This window comes from Alexandromys fortis, unplaced genomic scaffold (assembly GCF_014885135.2).
Source record: "Alexandromys fortis isolate MF-2015 unplaced genomic scaffold, M_Fortis_MF-2015_v1.1 scaffold_208, whole genome shotgun sequence".
Lineage (NCBI taxonomy): Eukaryota > Metazoa > Chordata > Mammalia > Rodentia > Cricetidae > Alexandromys > Alexandromys fortis.
The window spans coordinates 796042-822468 of NW_026068082.1; the positions used below are offsets into that span (position 1 = coordinate 796042).

Consider the following 26427-nt stretch of genomic DNA (forward strand, 5'->3'; position numbering starts at 1 on the left):
CAGGCGCCGACTGAGACCGGACCTGGCGGGTTGCGTTGAGAAGGGAGTGAAAGCAGACGAGAGGAGAGAAAAAAAGAAAGGAAGGGGAAAACAGAATCCCGGTTCTGGAATGGGCTGTGAAGATCATCTTTTATTGCTGGGGAGTCTGCAATTCAGACTCAACCAGGGACTGACTCCGGGGCATGCAAAATGGCCCGCCTTCAAAGTCCAGCATTTGGTGGTAACAACCAGAGAGTCTGGCAGCTCTGCGGGGATAGGGCTGGGATAAGGAGGAGACGTAGCCCCGCACTCGCGAAGTTGCAAGGAGAAAAAACTTATCAAGCAAAGCGAGGGTCTGCGCACAGTGCACAAGTGGAGAGGAGAAATAGGAACGCAGAGGCGCCCCCTCTCTCCCTGCTGCCGAAGTAAGTGCTCGTGGATGCCTTCAAGAACGAACTTTCTCTGGGGCTCTAGTGCTCACTCTATCCCAGGTCATAGAATGCTTGCTTAGATGTCTGCATCAATCCTGACCTGCTCGTAGGTGACCTCTCCAAGGACTCAGATCTTTCCAGGATGGTGATCATGAGTTTTGGTTGGCTGGTGTTTGTGTGTTTATTTGGTTTTGAATTTCGTTTATAGAAGCACACTAACCGGACCCTGAAGTTCTTTTTTGGAATTTTGAGACAGGGTTTCCTTGTGAAGTCCTGGTTGGCTTCGACCTTGTGATGTTCACGGCACTGCTTCAGGCATGAGTCACCACCCCAGGCGACTTACTAGAGATTAATAAATGGTTTGAAACACGAACGTCCTCAAATGTGATATAACATTGCAAGTCATGCTTGACATTCAATAGTTTTTCTATGGGAATAAAACAGTGGTGGCCTTACCCAGAGCAGGTGTTCACTTTTCAAACTGGGCCTCTTTGAAAATCTGTATTGTTCTAGAAAGAGATACCTGGAGCCTGAGGATGTTCTGAAAAAAGTAAAAAGCACTTGCATTTTAAAGTCTTTTTCAGGATATGGTGGTACACACCTGTAATCTGAGCTCTCGGGAGGCAGAGGCAGGAAGACAGGGAGAGTTCCAGGCCAACCCAGGGGACCTTGTCTCACATTTTAAAAAAAATTAAAAGTTTCATTCCAGTCACCCTCGATATACCCGAGTAGAAGACAGCCAGTTGTAAAGTTCCCAGAAAGAAGTTCCAAGGACACTGAACATCCTAGAAATTGATTAATTGGATTAGAACCTTAATGATAGTGGAGAGGGTGGAATGTTACAGACCCAAAGCCAGTTTATCATGGCCTATCCTTAACCTTCTAAACAGCCATTTATTTTCTGCCTTTGTGTGCCCTGACGTCCTTCTGTCTCCTGCAGTCTTTGGGGATGTATCGGGACCTTTAGATTCCACTAACTCAGAGCTAAAAATGTCATCAGAGCGCATCTGAGGTCCCTCTGTATCCAGGGTTTCCTAATTTACTATAACCCACTCTCTTGATGCTTCAGCACATGCATATGAAAAGTGTTTGTTTGTACCTCTTTTTGTTCTGTTACTACAAGAACTTTCATTGTTGGACCATGAAACTTAGGGTAACCTGGATTTGGTCACTCATATCTGGCTCCATAATAAACTGCCTCTTGTCCCCTTTTGAGGAGAGCTGTTTTTTATGTGGTCCCAATAACCCTGTGAAACATACCTCGAGCTTATCAGTAAACTGCCTAGTTTGGGGGAATCATTCTAGACTTGGTCCATTTTTTCAGTGCTCAGTGGAGATGGGGTCCATTGTTCATGTCTGGGAAGAAGGTGTGTGTCTTTGGGATAGGCAGTTGACTGGCCCCGCATAGGGACTGCTTGTGAGTAGGGCTGTTAAGATCTGTACGCTGCCTACTGTTGTTTACTTTTTACTTTATTTACAGAGGACTGAAATGATGGCACCAGATGTGCAAGGCAAGTGTCTCAGTCCTTCTTACTTTGTTTTGAGACAGTGTCTCACTGAGTTACCTTAACCCTAAATATCCTTGTAGCCGAGGCTGACCTTGAACTTCAGTTCTCCCGAGTAGTTGAGGCGCTGTGAGTACCCGTCTACACCTCCACACCCAGCTCACCCTACTGTTTGTAAGAGCTTTGACCAAATTCAATTAGAAAAGAAACCCTTTAACTGCGAAGTTCAGTAATCCTGAGTTGCCCTGCATTTCTTGGCTTCATCCTTTCTTGGCTCAGAACTCACAATTTAATAAATTACCATATTTGTTAATATCACATATCACAATTGGTATATTAACATACTTTCCAAGTTCTGATAAATTGACAGCCCCATCCCCATTTTGCAGCTGCCTTCTAATCCCTGTGTGGTAATTGGGTCATCTGACATCTCTGAGTCAAGTGCTGCCTCCTACTCACACTTGGGGTATCAGGGTGTCCTCAGGTAGTGAGAGAGCACTGATCTGAATACCCAGAATATTCGCTCCTGTTCCCGTGACCCGCAAAGTGCTGACAGCAGGTGTGCCCGCTCAGACACCAGGGAGGTACCCAGTGTAGGGTGCCTGCGCCCGGAAAGACTCTGCAGAACCCAACAAGCCCCAGGCCCCTCTTTTAACGGTGAAAAAGATCAACAACAACAAAAAAGTGATAGTCGACACATTGCTTTACTGAAGGATGCTGATAGCCAGCCAACTTTCCAGTCTGTTAGGGTTGTTTGGTTTCATGTGTTGGGTTTGGGATTTTGTGGGGTTTTTATTGCTGTTTGGTGTGTGTGTGTGTGTGTGTGTGTGTGTGTGTGTGTGTGTGTGTTGTTTTTGTCAGCCATTGGAACTTTTTCCTTGGTTAGATTGTTACCTGAGATCCAGTCAGCAACACCAGTTACAGAGACACAGTCCCACAGTTACGCCATGTCACCAGCTTTGACACAAACAATTTCAGGCTAAGCCAGTGTGAAATAGGATCCTGTCCTTGGCTGCCATCTGAATTTGTTGGTGTTACTCAACTGTTTTAAGTGAAATCCATGGGCTGGAGAGATGGCTCAGTGGTTAAGAGCACTGTCTGCTCTTCCAAAGGTCCTGAGTTCAATTCCCAGCAACCACATGGTGGCTCACACCCATCTGTAATGGGTTCTGGTGCCCTCTTCTAGCCTGCAGACATATACATAGACAGAATATTGTATACATAATAAATAAATATAAAAAATAAATGAAATCCATTGGCATGACTTCCCTTCCCGTACTCCCCCATCTCAGACACTCAAAGAATTGAATTAATAGGAGAAAGCAAGGCCAGTCCTTTTTTTAATATAATTTTATTTTATTTTATGTACATGGGTGTGAAGGTGTCAGATTCCCCTGGAACTGGAGTTACAGACAGTTGTTAGCTATCATGTGGGTGCTGGGAATTGAACCTGGGTCCTCTGGAAGAGCAGTTAGTGCTCTTAACCACTGAGCCATCTCTCCAGCCCAAGGCCAGTCCTTCTAACTAAATGTCCAGAGCCATAAAGTATATTTCCACCCCTCCTCTTTTCCTATTGAGTACTCAGTCTTAAGCAGCCTCACATTGTTGCTATAGAAACAGTGACGTCACCAGTTGCAATTCTGATGTCACCCCCCCTAGTCCCAACAAGAAGGAGGTGCATGGAAGGCTGGGGAAGGAAACAAGATCTTCAGCTGAGCAAGAACATCCCAGCATCTTCATTGACTAAAGTATATTCTGGAATCTTCTGTGGTTCGCTGTTCCCAGAGCCACAGAGCTAGGGAAGCCCACGGGGTTGGTAAGAGAGCCCATTTTCTGATCCCCTGTCTTTAGAAAGAAGACGGTGGGCAGCTTTCTTATTTCCAGCTCAGCTTCTTGCTTCTGCCCTGCCTGTCTTAATTTCATCTTTGAGTACTGTGGAAATAAGTGGACTCCCTCAGCAGCATCCCACACACCCTCCCTCTTCCTCAAGTTCCTGAGTTACTTACGGTTTGACCCGATATCCCAGGCCATCATTTCGGAGGCCCGAGGCATTTACTCCTTCCCCTCCTCCCAGCGTGATGGTGATGTTGAGAGTAGGGTATTACCTGCCTGCCGGCTTTTAAAGCTCTCCTGTCTGGCTAACTCCCATGCTCTTTTCTCTCTAAAATCATGCTGGTATAGCTGAGTTAGATTCTTATCCACTTGAAGCCTCACAATTTTTAGAATCGAAGCTTTGGTTAGGCGGCAGAGCACTGGGAATGGGTTTAAGCCCATGGAATAGCATCTGTATGATGGGGCTCTGGGCAAGAAGACACTATAAGGGACAGTAAAGCTAGAGGCTTGCCTCACGAAGGCTTGGTGAGTGCTGAGATGCATAGTCCTGAACTCCATGGTGAGAAAATACCGAGAACTCCAGTGTCGGTGTCAACAAGATTTGTTGGGTTTCTACAGTGTCCCAGACAGAACGGACAGAGGAGGAAGATGGGGTGGAGACGAAGGCATTCACCCATATTAAAATGAACACTAAACTTTGCTTGAAAGAGCTTCAGAATATGACCAGATAAGAAGCAGCCCCATATGAGCCTCATTTATATTGCCTAGAATTTAATCTTTCCATAAGTTTAGAAATCTTGAGGAATTAGGGAATGGGGGTGGGGTGGTGTCTGGTAGAGTCGTGGCCTGGGGTAGAGCAGGCCTAAGCAGACCTGCCTCCCTGTTGGCATTCATGGTTTGCACTCTCACTTTGAGGTAATAATCACTTTGACACCCTCCCCCAGCTTTTGGTCTTATTTCTGATTTTTTTTTTCTTATAACTGTATCTCAGGCTTCTGAACTCACTGTATAGTCTAAGTTGGTCTTAAGCTTGCAGCCGTTATCCTGCCACAGCCTCCAAGTGCTGAGAGATCCAGCTGTCTGAGTGGTGGGGTGTGGTGTGGTGTGGTGTGTGTGTGTGTGTGTGTGTGTGTGAGAGAGAGAGAGAGAGAGAGAGAGAGAGAGAGAGAGAGAGAGAGAGAGAGAGAGAGAGAACATGTATGGAGAGGTCAGACAGCAAGTATTTTCATCAGTTGCTCTTTGCCTAATTTTTTGAGACAAAGTCTCTCACTGACCCTGAAGCTTACCTGTTTGGAGTTCCGGATGTGAACCACCACACCCAGCTTGTCAGGTGGATGCTGGAGATTAAATTTGGATCATTTTGGTTGCATGGTTGTAGAGTAAGCACTTTTAGTGACTGAGCCATCTTCCCAGTCCCCTCACTGTGTGTGTGCGCACACGCATGCACATGCACCCACGCCTGCGTGCTCAGAGGCCAGAGGAATACGTGTAGTGTGCTGCTAATCTTCTCCTCTGCCTTCTTCCGTAGAGACAGGGTTTCTCACTGAACCTGCTCCTGGGCTGGTAGCCAGCAGACTCACAAGCCTCAGGATCTTGTCTCCGCCCACCCCCTTTGGGCTGGAGCTACAGGCTCAAGTGAGCAGCCACATTTAGCTTTTGGTTGCTGCTAGAGAGTCAGATCTCCTTGCTTGCTCAGCAAGAGCTCTTGCTCCCTGAGCCATCTCCCCAGCCTCACTTTGGAGTTTTTGAGGAACCTTTGTAAGTGGGTCCTTTGCGACCACAGAAAATGCCAAATCTCCCAGGCTGTTAACAAAAAGAGCTGGAAGAGCTAAAGAAAGAAGTCCATTGGTTCTAATATTCTTATGGGCTGCGGTTTCCCAGTCTGTAAGATGAGAGCATGAATTAATTGAAAAGTAAATGACACATTTAATATGTTAACTTTTTTCTTTGTCAGTTTAACAGATAACACAGAGCTATGACTCTACCACTTGGTTACTTTTTGATTTTGTTTGTTTGTGACAAGGTCTCACTCTGTCACCCAGAATGGTCTAGAACTTGCTGTGTATCCCTGGCTGACCCTGAAATCAGGACAATATATCTGCTTCAGCCTCCAGTGTACTTGTGTACTTGGTTTAAAGGCAGGAAGCATCACACCCAGTTCCAGGTTTCGGCTGATAAATACAGTATTCATTTGACTCCTTTCATCTTTTTAGATCTTCCTTTCTTTATTGTGGGAAACTATGCATTAATTTCAAAATCTGAAAAACTTTATGGCTCATGTCCGTTATAGCAGCACTTGGGAGGGAGGCAGGAGGATCATGAATTCAAGCATCCTCAGTTATATAGTGAGTTTAAGGTCAACCTAAACTGTCCTGAGTCCCTCTCTCAACAACAACAAAAGGCAAGAAAGTTATGTGCCTATGTATATAATGCCATCATCCAGACAACGTAGGGAGATTTAGCTGACTACAATAAGCTTTATGTGTGCAGACAAACACACAGAAAATAGACTAAAAATATTAGAATATATGTAAGCCAAGAGTTTGCAAGGTATACTAAACTAGTGAAACCTGCTCTGTGAAAAGAGTACTGAACATTTGGGATGTTCATTTCTTTGCATTTTTGGTATAGGAAGATCTGACCATGATGCAACTTTCTGTGGCAAACTTATTGCCAAAGCACTGGAGTTTTAAAAATCAGAATATATGGCTTATCATCATAATTCATTTGAGCAAGCCATTTCTTTTTGTTCCCAGGTTCTCCAATTTTAAGAAAGAAAAATGAGCTGCCTGGAATTACAAACGGGCAGGACTTGTATATTCACTCTTTCAACAGAGAATTGCTAAGCACCAACTTTAAAGGTACTAGCTATTAGGAGGGATTTGCTTTGTTCAGGAAACCACTTAATAAAGCAGATAGGGTACCTGTGGACAGTTGCCATATTAGGTAGTGCCACGGACCGTCCCTCTGGGAGACTGCTATCCACGGGAGAACAGGGATGAAGGCTATAGGATAGTCAGGATACGACGCAAGGGAATGACAGACAGACACACTGTGTAGTGAGAATCTGCTGCGATTTTACTAAAATCATGCTTTCATTATATAGTATTCAAACAAAGAACAAGTCAGAAAGTCATGTATCATTAGTTGGCACAGTATGAAAACTTCTTTTAGCAATGTTTAATTTTAGCAATGTTTAAAAGTGTATTATCAGGAACAGGTGTTAGACACAAAGCGTCCTTAGAAGGGGAATTCTTGTCCTTGGGACTGTAAGCCTCAGGCAAGTGGTTACATCTTATGAACAGAAAGTTTCTGTCTCATTATCGCTATCATGGCCCTTCCTCCTCTTAACCCTTTATTACATCTAGTGATCAAATATGCCTAATCAGTTCTCTGCACTTGTTGAACTATATTTTTTAGTACCGTCTTATGCGGCAGACATCATGGGGGTTGGGGTCTAGCAAGCCTATCCATAAAGTTGAAAGTATAATATAACAGTTTTTGTCCATCAACATTAACCCATCTATTCCCTTGCTCATCATAGGCTCCTGTATAAGGAAGTGAATCAAGGAGTGTGCTGGGGAATTTTCTCTAACTCTCCTTTTCTCTCTAAATCTGATTCACTATGACGATTCCCTCGTAACATATCAACTTTAGCAGTTTCTGTTTCATAATTAATAAAGTTTCCCAGGCTCATGTGGCTTGGGGCATACTTTATTTCCTCAGGGACTGCTTTAATGAACGGTGGGGCCGAGCCAAGGACGTACTTTGATTTCTTGGTAAGCGGTCAGCTAAAAACAGGAAAGATTAGAAATACAGAGAAAGATCAAGCAAGGTGACAGGAGGGCTCGCTCTCAAGGCAATCTCCAGATAAGAGATTTACCTAAAGAATCAGGTCCTATCTAGACAGCTGATTGCCAGGGGGACCACCTGGGGCTTCGCTCCAAGAAGCTCTAACCCCAATCCTTCAGCAGGCAAAAGCCAGCGCAGAGGCATTTTGTCACTACACGGCAGTCACTGCTGTGGACGTGGCAGGTAGGATGAGACTGTGAAATGAATTATGTTGGAGACTTTGAAGGAGAAACAGTAATATTCAGCTAGGGACTTAAAAAATAGGATAACTGGCTTGGGCTCAAGTAGGGATGGGGTTTAGAGGAACGTTTTGGAGGCATGTGTGCAGTTAATGCTGGGTAGATATTCCAAGAGTAAAATGCACGAATGTCCTTTATTAATGTCTCAGAAGAGCTAGACAAAGAAGTTAGTTGAACTGGAGACATGGTTTATGAACTCTTTATGAGGACAGATATTTCCCTCTAAGAATGCTTACAAAATGTTTTCTGATCTCCCCATCCCAGCTGCTTGTCTTCAGGCTTGCTAGTGAAGTGTGTGAGATTAACCAGTTGTTTTCATCGGTAAGCCGTTCAAGAGCAGAGACTAACAATAGCCACTGAAGAAATCATTGGCCTAAAGTAGAATGATTTTTTTATCTGAGAACTCTCAGAACACACCAACAGTAGTATGTGGATCCCTCCCAGAAGTCTCCACCTTACTCTGGCCCCCCCCCCTCTATGTATACATGAAAATAAGAAGTCAGAGTCATCATTTGGTAATAAGAACAGTGCAGTCCATATGTTAGTTTGGTCATTTTTCTCTGTGTCTTTCTTTGCAGAATCCTTATCTATTACATGGCAGGAGGGGCGGGTAGACTTAGGGATAGTGAAGATACCAACACAGCTCATCCGGAGTCTTCCTTGTATCTCAGAACCCGTCCTCAGTAAGAGTAAGTGACCACATCATTTTCTTCCTTCTTTATGCTTACCTTGTATCTGATTCATTGTTGTGTGTAGGCAGCCTGACGAAGGCAGAGAGTCTGTTGACTTAGGTCTTCTCTACCAGAGTCGCCCCACTTGGACGAAATGTGCACGAGATGAAAAGACCATTGTTCGTGGATATTACACTGTCAACACTCTAGGTCAGGCTGCGACTAAATTTTGCCTTTCTTGGCCAAGTAACAATACTGTTCATTATTTTTTTCCATGCCCATGACACAAAGCATACGAATATGTGTATAGAAGTGTGACTCAGGAATACAGCACTTGCAAAAAAAGGGAGGGGGGCAAATCTGTTACCTGGAGGAGTACAGAAATGATTTCCCTAGCTCAATAATCAGAGACAGCAGAGTGTGAAAATAGGAATCTTTATGAGAACAGAAAATTGCTCTTTAGGGGTTTTATGTTTTGATTTTCCTTTAATAATTATCCATAATATCTAAAACAAAAGCAGTATGCTCATATATATGTAAGAATCATTACTTTTAATTTTTTTCTTTGGACATTTTTACTTACTGTGTGTGTGCTGGCGAGGCAGGTGCACACATGCCATGGTGCTTGTGTGACAGCCAGAGATAGCTTGTGGGAGTCGGTTTTCCTTACGGCATGTGAGCTTCAGGGGTCCCATTCAGGTCATGGGAGCTGGCAGCAGACACCTTTACTTGTAGGAACCATCCCAACTGTCTTTGCTTCTCATTCGTTTTTCAGCTTTTATTGCGCCGTGTTTGATGTACCTTTGATCTCTGTTTGTCTTCATTTTGAGCAAGGGCATGCACCTCAGCCAGCATCCTTTGAAACAAGTATTTCCGATGAATCAGATGAACGCACGCCCCTAAAACTCACCCTGGCTTTCGATGAGCTTTCAGTGATCATGATCCCAGTTTCGAGCAGGAAGTTGAGCTGTGCTACAGCGGATTTAAATGGTGTTTTGCTGGAACCTGAATGTAAAGCTAGATGTCTGTTTTAGGAGATGTCAGGATACTGGGGGGGGGGGGGGGGGGGGCGTCTTATTTCATCTTACCATTGAGGGGTGTAGATGGGAACCGAGTTTGGAATTAGCTAGGGGATGTTCAGCGTGGAACCTAGAAGAGGAAGCTGGGCATAGGAAAAGAAAGTAAGGGCAAAGAGACCCTTCTTGCCACTTCAGGTTGACAACAGGATACCTAAGTCTCTGTGGTTCTTGGGTACAATTTCAAGGTTTTGAAGACTAGATGAGGGTAAAGACAGAGGCCGAAAGAGGTTTGGGATGAACAATTATGAGGCAGTGAAAGCAGCAAGTGTAAGAAAACAGCTGACGGCTGGTGGTAGAGGAAAGAATTTGCAGGTGGTGAGGGCGGGTGACTTACATAGAGGATGCCAGACAAAATGAATCTCAGCTCTCTAGCACAGAGGACCGGGGATGGTGACGCCACCACTGAAGTGAGAAGACCAGACAGCTGGTGATGCCACCACTGAGAGGACCGGGCAGCTGGTAATGCCACGGAGAAGCCCGGGCAGCTGGTGGCGCCACCACTGAAATGAGAGGACAGAGCAAAGTGTAAAGAGGCCGTGAAAGGATACATAGCCAAGTCACCATTGCATCCTGGAGCCTGAACCAGGGAATCTGAGAATCTCCCAGCATCCTTAGCTTATTGGAGAGGGGATGATCTCAGGGAAGATTACTAGTGTGAGTCAGGGCTCTAGAAATGGATGAGAAGCAAAGTTTCTGTTGTTAAAATTAGGTCATGTAGACAGAACAAGCAAGAGAAAAGTAAAGCCATCCATTTGGTCACATTTAGATTGAAGTGTGTACTGAAAATCAGGCGGGAAGGGGATGGTAGGGAACAAACAAAGCAGGCCAGCCGACAGGTCCGTTCCCGTACCGTACAATGAGCATGAACGGCACAGTCCAGGCGTCAGCTCATCTCTAGAGATGCACGTTTGAGGAGTTGGGTGGCAGGTGGGAGCGGACGCTGAAGAGGACTGCTTGAGTGGGCTGAAGCAGCCCTTTTCACAGGTCTCTGTGGAAAGCGTGGCTCCTGCTTCTCACATCTCTGCCGTTCTCTTTATTTCTCCTGTTCATGTAACCTTTGGATAACTTCTCTCTTTTTTTTCTTTTTTCGTTTTTTAAATACTACCAGATGGCAGATAAGGTTGACTGGTTACAAAGCCAAAATGGCGTATGCAAAGTTGATGTCTATTCACCTGGAGACTTCCAACACCAGGACTGGAAAATGGTAAGGGCTCCTTCTTCAGCAGCACTGGTTAGGAGCGTCTGGACTGCTCGAGCAGCCCCGTTCTTCCTCCACTGTGAAGATGGCTAAAATGAGCTCCTGCAGAGCAAACGTTTCCCGTTTTACCCCATCAGAGTGTGCAGCTTATGATACCTGATGCTTTAGTTTTTAGTTCTGTATTCCCGGGGGCGTGACATGTGCATGTGGGGCCAGAGGCCAGAGGCAGGTCTGTGAGAAACTGAGCGCTGGGACCACACTCTGGTTCTCTGTAGGAGCAGTATGTGCTCCTGACTGCTGAGCCTGGGTTTGATGTTTAGTGGGAAAATATGTGATGGTAAATAAAAAGTATGTGTTACAATGACAACATTTTAAGTTTTAAACAACCAGAGTAGAAGAGTCTCTGAACTGGTGAGATGACCCACCGGGTAAAGGTGCTTGCAGCAGCCTGGTGATTTGAACTAGATCCCTCGAACACACTCAGTGGAAAGAGAGAACCAACTTGGGATAAATTGCCCTCTGACCTCCACATAAATATTGTGGAATAAACCTTGTTCCCAATCAGTCAGTTGGTCAATGTAAGAAGCATAATAAATGTTTCCAAGGCACATCAGAAATAATTTCTGAAATTTGGGATGTCTCTAAATTATGAGAAATTTAAAGTCCCCTTTCAGCCACTGCACCTTGGACGTCCAGCAAGCACTTATGAAGTCTACAGGGAGGAAAGCGGTGTCTGTATCCATAAGGGTCCAATAAGAAGATAGTAATAAATAATAAATAAAATAAAGTAATAAATAAAAAATAGGCCTGTGCTGTAATGTTTAGAAACTGTTTCCTGGGGAAAGGCAGTACACTATTGAGAGATGCAAGGGAAAGACCTCAGGCGTCTAGAAGTAAGCATAGAGAGTAGCCATTAGGCCAAAACTCTTAAGAACCCTCAGTCAAGGCCGCTTGAACCTAGACGGGCAGGGCACCGCTCTTTTCTCCCTCTTGTGGCCATGCCGTGGCCTCTACTGACAAAGGCCACTGCCTAAAGAGAGAGATGCTTAAAGGAGTCAGGTCCCAGAGTCACAGAGCAAAATGAGCTGGGACTAAATGGCCATGTATTGACCTGTACAGACAGTAGGTGCTAGCAGAAGAAACGTCCAAACTAATTGGATCGAGGTCTCTGATTTTGAAGATCTTGGACCAGTGAGATGCTTGCCACCAAGCCTGATGATGACCTTAGTTCGTGTCCTAGAACCCACATGCTGGAAGGGTGAACAACGAGAATTGACTCCTACAGTTTGTCCTCCTCCATACTCAAACACACATCGCACACACACACACTGTAGTACAACATTAAAGATGAGACAATCCAATACATTCATTATTGTAACCTTACTCCGAATACTAACATTTGCTTAGCACATATTTGCATGTAATGTTAAATGACCCATCTTCTGTTTATACAAATATATTTTTTTATTAATAAGAGCCAAAAGCCCTGAGAAATCTTTACAAGATACACAGACACTCATATCAAATTGCTGAAGACCCCCAGACTGCCTCCGTTGGATAGTTTATCCTCCTCTGCCCTTTTACGTAGAGAAACAAAATCAGATTCAGTTAAATGAAACAAACAAAACTCTAACACCTTTCACTGAGCAAGAAGTACCTAGGAGATCCAAACATAAAAATAAATTCTGCCATGGTGAACCTTACCACTCATGGGAAAACATAATTGTAATGTAAAGCTTAAATATAATTTAAGACATAAGTATAATTGGATATCAGTCTGGCATTTGGAGTTACGTAAAGAACCACTGGACATTAATTAAGAAGACAGTTCATGATCATTGCTGGGTGATTTTCTGCACAATAGTTGTTACAGTTTAAATAATGAGTCACTGCCAGCAGGGCATAGTGACCTGCCTGGTGACTCCAGCACTCGGGGGTGGAGATGGGGAAAACATGGATTACATATCCTTAATGAGCTAGATACAGAGACAAAAAGCAGGGCTGGGGAGCTACAGTTAGCTTAAAGAGCTGCTGAAACATCAAAGGCATCTTCCAGTGCCCCCCTCATGGGTGTGAAACGTTTTTGGCTTCAGTAAGGGGAAAGAGTAGTTTGGCATTCTCCTTCCACACAACTCAGGATACTGTTGTGTAGTGGGGTGGGGGTGCAGGAGCAGCACTCTGGCAGGAGAGGGTAGGAGTACTTAGTCTCTGTGGCACTCGGATTATTTCCTGTTTCCATCAGTCCGTGTCACCTAGAGATCTGTGAAAGAGTGTCCCAAGAAGCAGAGTCAGCCAGCGTAGAGAGTAGAGAATACTTTTTATTTAGACACAGATGGTAGACAAAGCACAGGCTTTTTTTCTGCAAGTCTCTTCCATTCCACTTGGATAAAAAGCAGTAACAACCTCCAAGTTAGAATTCTGATCCCATCAAAAGGCTGGTCACATTCGTGTTGGCCTGACTGCCTCATGACACTGGCTTTGCTGGGAGTTCCTTTTTTTTTTTTTTAAGATTTATTTATTATGTATACAACATTCTGTCTCCATGAATGCCCACACGCCAGAGGAGGGCACCAGATCTCATTACAGATGGTTGTGAGCCACCATGTGGTAGCTGGGAATTGAACTCAGGACCTCTGGAAGAGCAGCCAGTGCTCTTAACCACTGAGCCATCTCTCCAGCCCTTGCTGGGAGTTCTGAGGAAGCCCAGAATGGGCTTGAAAAGGCCTCTATTATTTGCCATCCTGAAATATAAAGTGGTCTGAGCACACTTAGGTCTGATACCTCTTGTGGCCCCTGCAGGCACGCATGTGCATGCACATACACACACATACATACATGCTTGCCCACAAAAAATAATTTTAAAAACTTTTTTAAATTACTGCTATAGAAACAAATAGCAACCAGTAAATTTTTAAGTGCTTTATGTTGTTTCATTTCATGTCATGATATATTATATGCATATGGATGTTTTGTCTGTGCACCTAGCGTGTGCCTGCTGCCTGTAGAGGCCAGAAGAGGGATCCTCTAGAACCAAAGTCACAGACAGTTGTGACCATCTAGGGTGCTGGGAATCCAACCCAGGTTCTCTGTAAGCAGCTAGTGCTCTGAACACCGAGCCATCCCCCAGCCCGGTAGCTGGTAACTTTGACTTTCATAGTAAACTATTATGACATATTAGCAACTTTATAGCAATGCACTATTCTTTTAAAAATGGACCATATTTGAAGTCATTCCTAGACTTTACATTTGATAGGAAAGAAAGCATAAATATGTACATGGTACTATGTTCAGGTTTAAAGTTTTGCCACATATAGATTACAGTGAGTTGATATTTAAGTGTGTGTGTGTGCGCGCGCGCGCGCGTGCAGGTCAAGATTTTGCTGTATCGAATAATTAGATACACTTTTCCCATTTTTCTGAACCTACTTATAGTAAAAGACAAATTTCAAAACAACAGATAGCTGGGTGGAGGTGGCACAGGAGGGAGAGAGGATAGTCAGGACTACACAGAGAAACTGTCTCAGAGAATAAAAGATGAAAACAACAGAACAGATAGATCTGAGACAGCAGTCAGCATCCGTAGCAGCTCAGTTCATGTAGGAACTCCCCGTGATCATCATGATTATCATGTCGCTGGTAGACGCAGTAGAAGCAGTGTAATGTAGTAGCTGATGGCTGTTTAGAATTCTAGCTTCATCACAGATTAAAGTTTTAATTTCGAATAGCTCACTAACTTAATCTCTCAGTTCTTTTTAATTCTCTCCCTTGTAAAATGAAGAAAGCAAGAAAATTAGCATGTGGGTGTATTGTGAAAGTAGTTTAAATGGGATGGTAGCCTTAAAATCCTCAGTGTCTGATAGTATCATGACTGCTCAGTAAATATGGGATCCTTTTATTGTGATGCTGGAGCCAGCTCAGGAGGCTGGCTTTGTCGGCTGTCCCGAACACACCATATCTTTGCTGTGCTACAACTGGGTGAAACCATGTCTGCTTTTCAGGATGCATCAACGGATCCTGTCCGAGTGCTCAGCTGGCTCCGCAAAGACCTGGAGAAAAGTACAGCAGGGTTCCAGGACTCGAGGTTCAAGCCTGGAGAGTCCTCATTTGGGGAGGAAGTGGCTATCCCAGGAGACCAACGCAAAGGTTTCTGTGTCGACTACTACAATACCACCAACAGGGGCAGTCCGGGGAGATTGCATTTTGAGATGACACACAAGGAGAACCCTCCTCCGGGCCCCATTGCCCACGTTGGTAATGGGAGTTCCATAGATGAAGTTTCCTTCTATGCCAACCGCCTCACAAACCTAGTGATAGCCATGGCCCGAAAGGAGATCAATGAGAAGATCCATGGCTCTGAAAATAAATGTGTCCATCAGTCGTTCTTTATGGGGGATGAGCCCACACCCCACAAGAGCTTGAGTACAGTAGCCTCCGAGCTGGTGAATGAGACCGTCACTGCGTGTTCCAAGAACATCGCTGGTGACAAAGCTCCGGGCTCTGGAGACAGAGCCTTGGGGTCAGTACACAGCCCTGGTCTAAGATACAAAAGCACTTTGAAGATCAAGGAAAGCACTAGGGATGGCAAGTGCCCAGACGACAAGCCTGGTTCTAAGAAGTCTTTCTTCTATAAGGAAGTGTTTGAATCTCGGAATGCAGGGGATGCCAAGGACGGTGGAAGGTCCTTACCTGGAGAGAGAAAGCTGTTCAGGGGCCAGGACAGGCCTGACGACTATACAAACTCTGTCAGTCAGGGGATCATGACCTATGCCAACAGTGTGGTGTCCGACATGATGGTCTCCATCATGAAGACCCTGAAGATCCAGGTGAAAGACACCACCATCGCCACCATTCTGCTGAAGAAGGTACTGATCAAGCACACCAAAGAGGTGGTCTCCGATCTCATCGACTCGTTCATGAAGAACCTCCACAATGTCACAGGGAGCCTCATGACTGACACAGACTTCGTCTCAGCTGTGAAACGAAGTTTTTTCTCTCATGGAAGCCAAAAGGCCACAGATATCATGGATGCCATGCTGGGTAAACTGTACAATGTAATGGTTGCCAAGAAATTCCCCGAGAACATAAGGAAAGCCAGGGACAAGTCTGAGAGCTACTCCCTTATCTCCATGAAATCGCGGCCTGGTGATCCTAGGCAACCCAACATGAACTTTGAGATGAAATCGGAAGCAAAGCTAAGGGAGAGTCTGTTTTCTGCGTGCATCCCAGAGAAAGAGAAGAGCTGTGCGGAGACCCTGGGCGAGCACATCATCAAGGAGGGGCTGACCATGTGGCACAAGGCTCATCAGAAAGACTGTAAGCCCCCTGGCATCGATCTTCCTGCGAAACCGTGTCACCCTCAGCCAGAGGTTTCTGTTGAGATTCCAGATCCTTGTGACTTAAGCCCTCCTCCACAGCAACCAGAGCCTTTTGAAAAATTTATGTGTGAATCAGATTCCTGGGCCAAAGACTTGATTGTGTCAGCCCTACTTCTGATTCAGTACCACCTGGCCCAGGGAGGAAGAATGGACCCTCAGAGCTTCCTGGAAGCTGCTGCCACCACCAACTTCCCCGCCAGCAAGCCGCAGGCAGTGCACGACGAGCCCAGACTTAAGTCTCCTCATAAGATGTGTGACCAAGAACAGACAGAGAAGAAGGATCTCATGAGTGTCATCTTCAACTTTATCCGGAACTTACTCAGTGAGACCATATTCAAGAGTAAGCGTAATAGTGAATCCAAGGCACAGGGCGTTAAGGAAGAGGAGATCCATCAGTGTGAAAGGCCTGTGACCCCTCCTGCCCCGAAATTCTGTGAGGAAGAGGAGGTGGAGGAGACTGATGGTGCCTTATCTGGGCTCACCAAGATGGTCGCCAACCAGCTAGATGGCTGTATGAACGGGCAGATGGTGGAACACCTGATGGACTCTGTGATGAAGTTATGCCTCATCATTGCCAAGTCCTGTGACTCTCCCTTGTCAGAGCTGGGAGATGAGAAGTGTGGGGATGCCAGCAGGCCAAATTCTGCCTTCCCAGACAACCTGTATGAATGCTTGCCAGTCAAGGGCACGGGAACAGCTGAAGCCCTCCTGCAGAACGCCTACCTAGCCATCCATAACGAACTGAGAGGTTTGTCAGGACAGCCCCCCGAGGGATGTGAAATACCCAAGGTGATCGTCAGCAACCACAACCTGGCTGACACTGTTCAGAACAAGCAGCTGCAAGCTGTCCTGCAGTGGGTAGCTGCCTCCGAGCTCAACGTCCCCATTTTGTACTTTGCTGGCGATGATGAAGGGATCCAGGAGAAGGTAAGAAAGCAAAGCCAGAAGGCTTTTCCGTGTGTTAGCTTGGGTTCTGCAGTCGGTGTGGTTTTCTAAATGGGAACACGGCTGTAGGAAGGGGAGAAGCGGACAAGGTGATGATGCCCCTCGGCAGAGGTAAGTAAGAGTAAAGCAAGATTGAGCTCATGACCGATCAGAAACACACTGAGAGAGGCCGGAAGGAAAATTGGTGTTTTCTGTTTTCCGAATTTATTGGTGCCAGGAGCACAAATGGAGAGTCTCCAGGAGACTTGGTGTGGTGGATGCAGCAGTCCATCGGCCTCACCGTCTCTGAGGAGGATGGAAACGCCATTGTTCCACATAGCAAGGGTCCAGTGCTGTGTAATCTCACAGCAGTGTTGGCTCTTAGATCCAAACATATTTATGAGATATAGATATGCTAAAGTTTTTAGGTGAGATAGAGAGATTCGCTGTTCCCTGAGGCCCAACAGAAAAGAGATGGTTTCCAAGGAGATTATCTTCTGTGCGTACTGGAGGAGAAGAGGTACCACTGTGGGAAGCTTGGCAGGTGCTGGTGACAAGGATAAGAAGATTGAATTGCAGAAAATGGCATGGGAGCCTTTAATGTGAGTGTATGGTAACAAAAAGCCTTTCCTCTCACAGAGTTATGCGAGAGGTTTGTTCCCAGCACTGTTACCAGTAAGGGGTATGAGGAATGGTTATTGTGAGTGAATCCAGACATGCTGTTGCTCTTGAACACAGGGAAAGTTAGGCTGTAGGATTTATAGACGAGCCCTCATCACTTTCCAGTTCTCATTGTAGTGTTTTGTTTTCTTTTTTTTTTTTTTTAATACAAATGATGCAGTGAAGTTGTGTGGTGTGGTATTGAGAGTTGGAGAGTGTCTCATAGACTTAGAATCTCTTGCTTATAAACTGTGGGTGAGCTGTTGTATGCCAGTAGTCTCTACCCTTTCCAGATGGTTGCATGAGCACACAGACCACGAAGGCATTCTTCAAATCATAGTAGATATTAATCATTTTTCGATTTTTGAAAGTGAGCCCCCTCATTAGGGTTATTAGTTTGGCCTTTGGGGCCATTCAGTAGCTTCAGGGACTTGAGATAGAAGATGGGGATTAGCCACCAGGTGATACAGCAGGATCGCACCTTGTGGAATCCCTACTCGACTTGACTACTAGGAGGAGTGGGGTGTTGCAGAGGCCCAGCAAGAGAGCAGTAAGTCACATTTTAGAAAAGTTTTAATGATAGGTCATAATCATAGTTTAGTGTCTGCTCTTGATAGATCCTAGTTTTTCATTCATAACTTCCTCCTGGCTTTAACTGGATTTTATTGGGTAAGCAATCCCAAACAACTGAGTCAGCCTTTTTTAGAATTCCCCAGTGTTGTGAAGTAGGTCGGTCCATTAAATATCCAAGCCAGCTCAAGAATAACAATTAGATTTTATGGGTTATAAGGGAAATCTCATGCTGCAAGAGTGGGAGGTCCGACTTCCTAACTGCCCGGCGGGTGCTGCTCAGAGAGATTGCGCACCTGTGTTTTCCCAGCTTTTCTTTCTGGGCCCCAGGTAGCCACACCCACACCTTAACTAAATGTGATTGGTTGACAGTTTCCCCATCATCTCCCCCCCCCCCTTTTGTCTAAACAAGATCGATACAAACCCAATACAACTATATACAATTGGAACAGATACCAAATATAAAATTACAAACAATAAACAATATTAAACAAGGAATGCATAACAAAAGTTTTACTAAACATTCTATTTTAAGGAGTCTAACTATTGCATTGAAATTAACCTTGTCTAAATCATGAGGAAGATAACTACAATTATCTAATCTTCAACTGCATCAAAGATCTGAGAAGGGAAACAAGATTATTTGAGTGAACAGGAAGTGCAATCGAGAAACTTCCAAAATGTATAACACATGACAGAGACAAGTGGCTACCTGGCAATCACCCGAAGTCTCTTTTGTAGTGTTGAAGCAACCAACTTTGGCTAAGGCCTAATGTAACTGACATACTATTTTTAAAGGCAAGAAACTTTTTTAAACTATCTTACCCTGTCTTGGCAGGAAAACACAATCCTGTTTTATCCATTTACGGATTCTCTGTATCTCTGTCAGTGGTTGAGGTATGGGCATTTCGTGCTGATACAGATCACTGAACCTGGTAAGACTGGGAAGCCCACGGACCCAGTTGCCTTCAGCACTATAGAATTTATTTTTAATAGGTTATGTGGATGCAAGATCAGACCCAAAATTTAAAAAGGATGAACACTGAAAGTAAAGGATGTCTCCTCATCAGATCACTTCTGTGTTGCTCTCCCTGCAGAAAAAGCAACTCATCTGTTTCTAACGTGTTCTTCTAGAAATACATGTGTGCATACATGTAGAGCTAATGTATATTTGTCTTTTAGCACAAGTGGTTACATGCGTGACAATATACATGCAGCACATACACATGGGATCATTTGCATGCACACATAAATATGATAGAATGCCCATGCATGCATATGATATAACTTACATAGATGCATATATATGAAGGTACACATTCTCCAACATAAGAGTTCTCATACTTTTGTCTGTATTTTGCGCTCCTATTTGTTGAGACAGAGTCTTACTACATAGCTCAAGAAGGCCTTAGGCTCACTATGTAGCCCAGACTGGTCTCAAACTGGAGAGCCTCCTGCCTCAGCCTCCTGAGTGCTGGGATGACAGGCTTACAGGTGGATTACACCCACCATGCAGTCCATTAGGTTATGTATTGGTGTTTCAAGTTTGTTTGATTTCACCATATGGGATTTCGTCTAAGATAGTTTTTCTTTTTCTTATTTCCTGGATTTTGCTTTGGGTTTTCTTTTAGTGCTTTAAAATATTTATGACCCTGATCTTTTTCTATACTTTCGTGTGTAAAGTGGAAGGTAGGGAGGCAGATTTCTGTTGTCATCGATTGTCCATGTTCCCCTCCTCCGCCCCTCCACACCGGCTTCCACTTGATTCTTTCTGAACTTTCTGTTCTGTGCCATTGAATTGTCCATCTGTCCATTCTTAGGCCAATGGTAGACTCTATTTATTGAAGTCTTTTGAATTATAAAATATGTCCTAAGGCTGAAGACTCCTTAATTGTCTGTCAGTGTTTTAGGTAGCATACTTATAACCCAGCACTTGAGAGACTGAGGCAGGAAGATGAGTGCCATAGTGAGCTGGAGACTATCCTGGGCTATATTTTAAGACACTGAATTAAAATTAATAATAACAACAACAACAATTGTAGTGAGGAGGGGCCGCTTGTTCATCCTGGCCACCCAGAACCAAAATAACCACATAGAAACTCTATTATTTAAAACAGTTTGGCCTATTAGCTCTAATTTCTTATTGGCTAACTCGTACATCTTAACTCATTTTTAGTAATCTGTATATCTCCACGTGGCTGTGGCTTACTGGCAAGATTCCAACTGGCCTCTGTCTCTGGCGGGGGCTACATGGTTTTTCTCTGACTCTGCCCTTCTTTCTCCCAGCGTTTAGTCCAGTCCTCCTCCCCGCCTAGCTCTGCACATAGAAAGTCAACGAACTTTTCTCCTTGTGTTCTTGTGTATGCTGATGTGGCTCTTGGCTCTTGTGTCTGTGTGTTCTTATGTGTGTTGACTGTAGAGGAAAGTTTCTGTCCCACCTGGTCCCACAGCTGTTCAGTCCCAAAAAAAACACACAGAGGCTTATATTAATTATAAACTGTTTGGCCTGTTGGCTCAGGCTTATTACTAACTAGCTCATACAACTTAAATTAACCCATAATTCTTACCTATGTTTAACCATGTTGTTTGGTACCTTTTCTCAGTAAAAACATTTTCATCTTGCTTCCTCTGCTTCCGGCTGACTACTGCCTCTCTGCCTTTCCTCTTCCCAGAATTCTCCTAGTCTAGTCACCCCACCTTTGCTTCCTGCCTGGCTACTGACAATCAGCATTTTATTAAACCAGTATGAGTGACACATCTTTACAGTGTACAAGTAATGTGGACCCTTTGCTCTTGTATCTGTGTGTTTTTATGGGTGCTGCTGTGGGCTCTTTGCTCTTTGTGTGGTTTTGTTTTCTTGGTGCGGCAGTTTCGGGGATTAAATCCACAACCCTATACATGCTGAGCAGGTACTCTACCACTGAGCTACAGCGCCACCTATGGGTGGTCTACTTTGAGTTAACTTTTGCATACCTGTCAGGAAGGAAACTAAATTTATTCCTTCATGGGAAAAATGTGGGTGTTTCTGACTTACTGTTGGTCAGCCTGTGGGTATCTGTTCCCTATGAATTTTCTGGTACCTTCATGATCAGAGGTCAGCTGATCATGGTGCTAGAGTCAATTGTGTGTTACATTTTTTTCCTGTAGTTTTACTTGCAACTTCCTCATCAGATCTGAAGTGTGGATTCTGTGTATAGCATACATTTGGGTCAGTCCTTGTCTAACATTCCTTCTTGTTTTTCTTTTTCTGCCTCCTTTTGGTTTATTTGAACATTTTCCTATGTTCCATTTTAATTTCTCTACTGTGGTGATATTTTAAGAGGTGTCTTGGTTGGGTTTTTGTTTTATTTTGTTTTTGAAGGTGTTACTGTGTGGCTCAGGCATCTGTGTTAACTCCACAGGAGTTAAAGAACAGTCACCCATTTGCACCGAGAGCTACTTGCTTGGCTTCCAGTTGCCTTCAGCTAGCGCAGTCCTTCACAGAACTTCCTTCAGTAATTCTAGAACATGTGTGCTGGTAATGAGTTCTCTTAGTCGCTTTAATCTGAGAATATCATGGTCTGTTCTACACTGGAGATTAAACCCTGGGCATGGCCCACACTAGGCAAATACTATACGAATGTTTTTATTTGAATATCATTCCTGAGGTATGGATGAAGAGTTCTGGTTTGTCTTTTCTGTTTACGTGGTCTTTTTTTTTTCTTTTTTCCGCATGTGTATGTGTGTGAGTTTACACATGGGGGTGCATGTATATGGGTACAGTACATGTGTATGATGTTTGTGGAAACCTGAGGTTGATATTGGGATTCTTTCTTGATTCCTCTTCTACTTAATTCTTGGAGGTAGGGTTTCTGAATCAAATCCAGAGCTTGCTGAGACACTGTTATAACTAGCTGGTTTGGTCCTGTTCTCAAACACCTTACCACTGTCTGCTGAGGCTGGAATTGCAGGCAGGCCATCACACCCATGTAGCATTTATGTGGGTCCTGGGGACCCAAACTCTGGTCCTCTTGCTTACATGGTAAATGCTTTAATCTCTGAGTCATCTCATCAACATTTCTTATATATCACCCCTTCTGACTGATTAAAAACAATGGAGTGACATTTGAATTGCGATTCTCTATAAGTGGTGCTGTAGCTTCCTCTGGCTGCTCTTAGGATTGTTTTCTGCTCTAGGAATGTTGCTCAGTGTGGTGGTGTTTGCCTAATATATGCCAGGCCCTCAGTTCAATCACCAGTTCAAAAATATATTTTTAAATATCTTTCTATAAGTAATTTTTTTATTTAAAATGTATGTCTATGTATGTGAGTGTATGCCTGTGGAGGCTAGACTAGGGCATTGGATACCCTGGAACTGGATTTACAAGTTGTTATGAGCTGCCTGATGTGGGTGCTAGGAACAGAATGCAGGTTCTCTAGAAGAGCAGCCACGTTTACAGGCCCAAACTTGATTTTAAGGACTGAGCACAGTGATGCCCATAATCCCAGCACTCAGCTACAAATAAGACCCTTGTCTTGTGAAAACAAAGTTTTGAATACTCTGTGATAGGTCTTGGGGTGGATTTTGTTTTGTTTGAATAAGCTGGGCTTCTTGGCGTGAGGTAAGCTGAGGAAGCTTTTGGCTGTGGTCCTGCAGATGCTCTTCCACACCACACCCCTCTCCTCTCCGCTGGGATTCTCAGGGTGGGGATGCTAGCTCCCTTGAGTCGTGTCCACAGCCCGAGCTCTGCTTATCATGTCTTTAGTCTCGAACACTTTCTTCATTCCATTGTCTTCCTTCTGTGGTCTCCTCCATTTGATACCTCTTATCTTATGGGTTTAATGTAATTTTAGTCCTAACATTTCCACTTGATTCTCCTTTTTACATCTTATTTCTTTGCTGAAATTTTGCCCTGCCCCTGAAGTGGGACAAACCCATGTCATGCACATGCAAGGTCACTGCCCACCCAGTGTATCTCACCTGAGATGGAAGCTAACTGAGGTCCTCTCCCTCCCTGGCCCACACTGGCCTTGAACTTGCAAAAGTCCTGACAGGCCTGTGCCTTTGCTTTTCTGAAGTGTGTTGTCCTGACTAACCCGAAACTCACTTTATAGAGCATGCTGCCTCAAACTTAGAGAGGTCCTCCTGCCTCCACCTTTTGAGTCCTGAATTTTAAGCAAGTATTGTCGCATCCAACACCTCCCTCTGTCTGCTTCATCAGTGCGGAGGCCATGTGACCGACCAGCACAAGCATTCCTCTTCTGGCTTCGTCATTGTGGAGTCCATGTGACTCACAGGATTCTGCTGCCATGACTTCCTTACTATGGAGGATTGCATTCCACAGTGACGAAGGAGGAGGAGATGAATGCGTGTACTCAGCTATCTTTATGTGGTGAAACTGTAACCTGTGGAATGGTGCCGCCCACGTTCAGGGTGGGTCTTCACACCTCAGTTACCCTAGTCTAGAAAAGCCCCTCATCTCATCCGGAAGTTTGATTTCAAAGTGATTGTAGATCTTGTCTAGTTAGCAATCAATTTAAGCCATCCGAAATGGAGACTTTTATAGTAGGGTGAGCCTAAACCATTAGAACTATTGGGGAACAAGAGCAGTGTTGACAAACGCTCGCTTTGAAGCACCATTTTCAAGGAGAAAGTGGGAAGATTTGTCTCAGTGAGAGATCACATTCCATATCACGAACGGGGGATGTTAACACTTGTGTGTGTTGTGGGTGATGAGACCAGCAGCTGTAGCTAAAGTCTTCTTGAGCTGGGGCTAAGAGCTAAGCATGCACGAGGCCCTGGCTACAGTCCGTGAACCGTAACAATTAAAATCCATTGGTTTGGAGCAAGGTGGCTCATGCCTATAATCCTAGCACTTGGGAGGGGCGGTGAGAGGATCAACAGTTTGGGGCCAGCCTTAGCTGCATGGCCCTGAGAGTTTGTTCTCAACCCGAGTCCCTCCTACTTCAGTTTCCCCATCAGTGGCTTCTTGGTTCTAGCCAAGCAGGTTCCTTCCGGCCTGTTTTGGGGTCTTCTACTCCTCCATCACCTTTCTCTCTGCTCTCCACAGCTGCTTCAGCTCTCGGCCGCTGCTGTGGAGAAAGGCCGCAGCGTCGGGGAGGTTCTGCAGTCGGTGTTGAGGTATGAGAAGGAGCGACAGCTGGATGAGGCGGTGGGAAACGTCACGCGACTGCAGCTGCTGGACTGGCTGATGGCAAACCTGTGATTGGGGCCTACCCGGTGTTCCGGCAGTGGGCCGTGTCCTCACTCCCTCAGCTTCCCTCCCTAAAGTTCCCTTCACGCCACTCACACCACATGCACCATCTAACGCTACTCACTGGATTTTGCAGATTTTCTTGTCCATGCGAGCAAGGACATAAATTAAAAGATTACAATTAAAGGGCTGCACAAGTTTTGCTTCCTTTTATTTGAAAAGTAAAGCTGCACCCTCTCTGAGAAAGCCACCAGAAGTAGGAGGGCAGGGACAGATGGCGGAGCGGCCCAGTGGCCCACTCAGTTCCTTGCTGTCCTAGCTGTGAGCTGATTAAACTGCTCCCTTAAAATCGACCACAATGGGTTTATTTTATTTTGTTTCCATCCTTTAGAACCACGACAACCAGAAAACAGTTTCTTACAGTCTGTGAAAATCATTCACATTGTGGTTTGTGGGTATGGCCCCATGTCCAATCTGCACAACTGTGGGACCACTGCCCACCTCCGACTGTACCCACAGTTCAAGATAGAGGTGAAACAGCCCCAGCGGCTGTGGGTGTGGTAGATGTAGCCAGTGCATTCCTAGGTCATCCCAGTGGCAAAAAGGAAAACACTGATCTACAGCTGAGTTCTCGGTGGTGGATGGTACTGCAGGCCTGCAGTGCTCACATTTGGGCAGTGGAGGCCGTAGGTTTGGTAGTTAAGGTGACCCTCTGCCTCATATCTGGTTCCGATCTAAACTACTTGTATGTCTTTATTTGGGGCAAGACATGCCTACCACAGCCCAGGTGTGGAGACCAGAGATCAGTTCTCCTCTTTACCACGAGAGGTCTGGAAGGTAAGGAAGAAACTCAAGCTATTCATTAGGTCTGGCTGCAGTCGCTTACCCATTGAGCCATCTTGCTAGCTTTATTTTAGAGGATACTGTTGTAGGGGGGACTACTTGTTTGTCCCAACTGCCCAGAACCGAAGTAACCACATAGAAACTATATTCATTAAATCACTGTTTGGCCCATTAGCTCTAACTTCTTATTGGCTAACTCTTACATCTTAATTTAACCCATCTCCATCAATCTGTGTATTACCACAAGGGTGTGGTCTACCAGCAAAGTTTCATCACTTCTCCAGTGGCGGATTCATGGTGTCTCTCTGACTCCACCCTCTTTCTCCCAGCAAACAGCCTAGCTTTCCCCACCTAGTTCAGTTCTTCCCTGCCATAGGCTCAAAGCAGTTCTTTATTAACCAATGAAAGCAACACATAGACAGAAGGACCTCCTACACCAGGATACAGCCAGTGTTTCTTGTTGGGAGGTGGGGGGTCTAAACCAGAATTGGCTGAGTTCCAGCCAATCAAAACACCACCGAAGCCAGCTTTTCACTTGGGTGCTAGGGACCACTTTCAAGCCCTCCTGGTTATGCAGCAACCACTCTACCTGCTAAGCTGTGCCCCTAACCCAAGACTGCGCTTTGAAGAGAATGTGGGTAATCCGTTAACCTCCAAGCTGAGCCTGTAATCAGAACAAGCTAGCTACAGAAGGGGGAAAGTGAAGGGAGGCAAGAGGGAATCTGAGCTGTTCCCCAACTGTACAAACCAATAAACTGATACGAAGCCATGGACTTAGTCATTTGGTAAATATCTGCCACATAAACATAAGGACTTGAGTTCAATAGCCAGGATCAGCGGGACAAGGCCAGACATGGACCTTGTGGTAAAGATGACTGTGTGGTAAAGAGTGCTTGCTCGTTCTTCAAGAGGACCAGAGTTCGGTTCCCAGCACCCACATCAGACAGCTCACAACCACCTGCAACTCCAGCCCCAGGGGATCTGACGCCCTCTACTAGACTTCTTGAGCACCTGCTCACACACCACAGGATTACACACACACAGAGACACACACACAATAAAAATAAATCTTAA

The 26427-nt window shown here is 44.9% G+C and overlaps 1 protein-coding gene across 2 annotated transcripts; it reads left to right on the plus strand.

Moving 5' to 3' along the window:
* Window positions 1-7: 7 nt before the first annotated feature.
* Window positions 8-26330, plus strand: Akap3 (A-kinase anchoring protein 3). Of its 2 annotated transcripts, XM_050121972.1 has the most exons (5): window positions 9-404; window positions 8418-8528; window positions 10698-10793; window positions 14786-17089; window positions 24367-26329. In XM_050121972.1, exons 3-5 carry the CDS (start codon window positions 10698-10700, stop codon window positions 24520-24522), a joined length of 2556 nt encoding a protein of 851 aa, XP_049977929.1. In that variant the 5' UTR covers window positions 9-404; window positions 8418-8528; the 3' UTR covers window positions 24523-26329. The 2 variants fall into 2 exon arrangements, with proteins under 2 accessions (XP_049977930.1, XP_049977929.1); XM_050121973.1 differs by lacking the exon at window positions 8418-8528 and having other exon boundaries at window positions 8-404; window positions 24367-26330.
* Window positions 26331-26427: the final 97 nt, after the last annotated feature.